Source organism: Manacus vitellinus, unplaced genomic scaffold (genome assembly GCF_001715985.3).
Source record: "Manacus vitellinus isolate BGI_N305 unplaced genomic scaffold, ASM171598v3 scaffold_123_pilon, whole genome shotgun sequence".
In the NCBI taxonomy this organism is placed as follows: domain Eukaryota; kingdom Metazoa; phylum Chordata; class Aves; order Passeriformes; family Pipridae; genus Manacus; species Manacus vitellinus.
In genome coordinates, this window is record NW_021938915.1 from 27,921 (window position 1) to 29,629 (window position 1,709).

General features: G+C 63.3%; 1 protein-coding gene across 1 annotated transcript in view; it reads left to right on the plus strand.

Annotated features, from left to right (window-relative positions):
- The window catches only part of DENND4B (DENN domain containing 4B), a 27,920-nt gene that overhangs the window by 12,056 nt on the left and 14,155 nt on the right, over positions 1-1,709 (plus strand). The window contains exons 11-13 of the mRNA XM_029965900.1: positions 47-299; positions 379-448; positions 1,213-1,400. Coding sequence (XP_029821760.1) covers positions 47-299; positions 379-448; positions 1,213-1,400 — 511 coding nt within the window. The remainder of the gene's footprint in view (positions 1-46; positions 300-378; positions 449-1,212; positions 1,401-1,709) is intronic.

The following is a 1,709-nucleotide window of genomic DNA, read 5'->3' on the forward strand; positions in this document are numbered from 1 at the left end:
GGTCACAGCAGCCCCCCAGGGTCCCCCTCACCCCTGTCCCCCACAGGGTGCACTACGAGGGCAAGGACCGGCCCAAGCCGGGCTACCAGATCCTGGACACAACCCCCTACAGCCGCTCTGCCAACCTGGCCTCGGGCTCCCCGGGCCACCAGCGCACGTTCCTGACGTTCCGGCGCGCGGCTGAGCCCCCCGGGCACCACAGCCTGGGCGTCACCGACATCTGCCTCGTCATGCCCAGCAAAGGGGAGACCACCCCCCACACCTTCTGCCGTGTTGACAGGAACCTTAACACCAGCATGGTGGGTCTGGGGGGGTGCCTGGCAATCCCCCTGATCATACACTGACCCCCCTGATCCCAATCCTGGTCCCTCCTTGCAGTGGGGCCCCGCCCTGTTCCTGTGCTACAAGATCGCCGTGGCCAAGGGCAACACACTGGTCTACGAGGCAGGTGGGGAGCTAAGGCTGGGGGGCCTGGACCCCCCCCAAAAGGACCTTGGAATCATTTATTATTATTATTATTTTTCTTAAAAGTATATTTTATGGTAATTAACTCCCCCCCCCATCTGGCACGTGATGGATTTCGGGGGGGTGGAGGCCCTGGGCCTTCTCAGGCGTTTTGGGAAGTAAAAGAAGGTAGTTCAGGTGCTGAAGACCCCCCAACTCCTCCTGTCAGGCCCTTGAAGCTGGGGTCTCTTAGTGGGGAGGAGGGGGGTAGTGGGGTCCCTTATTGGGGATGGGGGGGTAAGGGGATACCTTACTGGAGTCTCTAATTGGGGGGAGTGACAATGGGGTCCCTTACTGGGGGGAAATGGAGTGCCTTGTTGGGGGGGCAGCGGAGTCCCTTCCTGGGAGGGGAGTGGGTCCCTTACTGGGGGGCAATGTGGTCCTTTACTGGGGTCTCAATGAGGTCCCTTACTGGGACAGGGAGGCAATTGGGTCTCTTACTGTGGGGAGGTTTTAGGGGGGTGGGTTTGGGGGTCTCTGGGCACCCCTTCCTTGTTGGGGTGTGGGAGATGACCTGAGGGGCTCATCCTAGTGTCTATGTGTCCCTGTGTCCGTGTCCCCCAGGGCTCCTGGGCTGGTACCCTGAGCAGGGGGTTGACCCAGGGGTCTCATCCCTGTGTCCCTGTGTCCCTCAGGGCTCCTGGGCCAGTACCCTGAGCGGAGGGGGAGGTGACCCGGGGGTCTCATCCTGCTGTCTGTGTCCCCTAGGGCTGTTGGGCCGGTACCCCGAGCAGGACAGCGAGCAGTTCCCACTGCCCGAGTCAGTGCCTGTGTTCTGCCTGCCCATGGGGGCCACCATCGAGAGCTGGCCCGTGGGCACCAAGTACCCCCTGCCTGTCTTCTCCACCTTTGTCCTCACCGGCGCCTCGGGGGACAAGGCACGAGGGGCTCAGGGGGTGGGAGATTCGGGAGGTGGGCAGAGATGAGGGCTGGGGGTACCCAGAGCTCTGAGATGGGGGTCCCCAGGGCTGTGAGTTCCCAGTGCCATGGGATGGGGGTCCCCAGTGCCACAGGTCCCCAGTGCCCAGGGTCCCCAGTGCCATGGGATGGAGGTCCCCAGTTCTGCGTGGCCCCGGTGCTATGGGATGGGGTCTCCAGTGCCACAGGTCCCCATGGCCCAGTGTCCCAGTGCCACAGGTCCCCATGGCCCAGTGACCCCAGTGCCCTGGGCTGTGTCTCCCCATCTCTGTGTGCCGGGTGTCCTC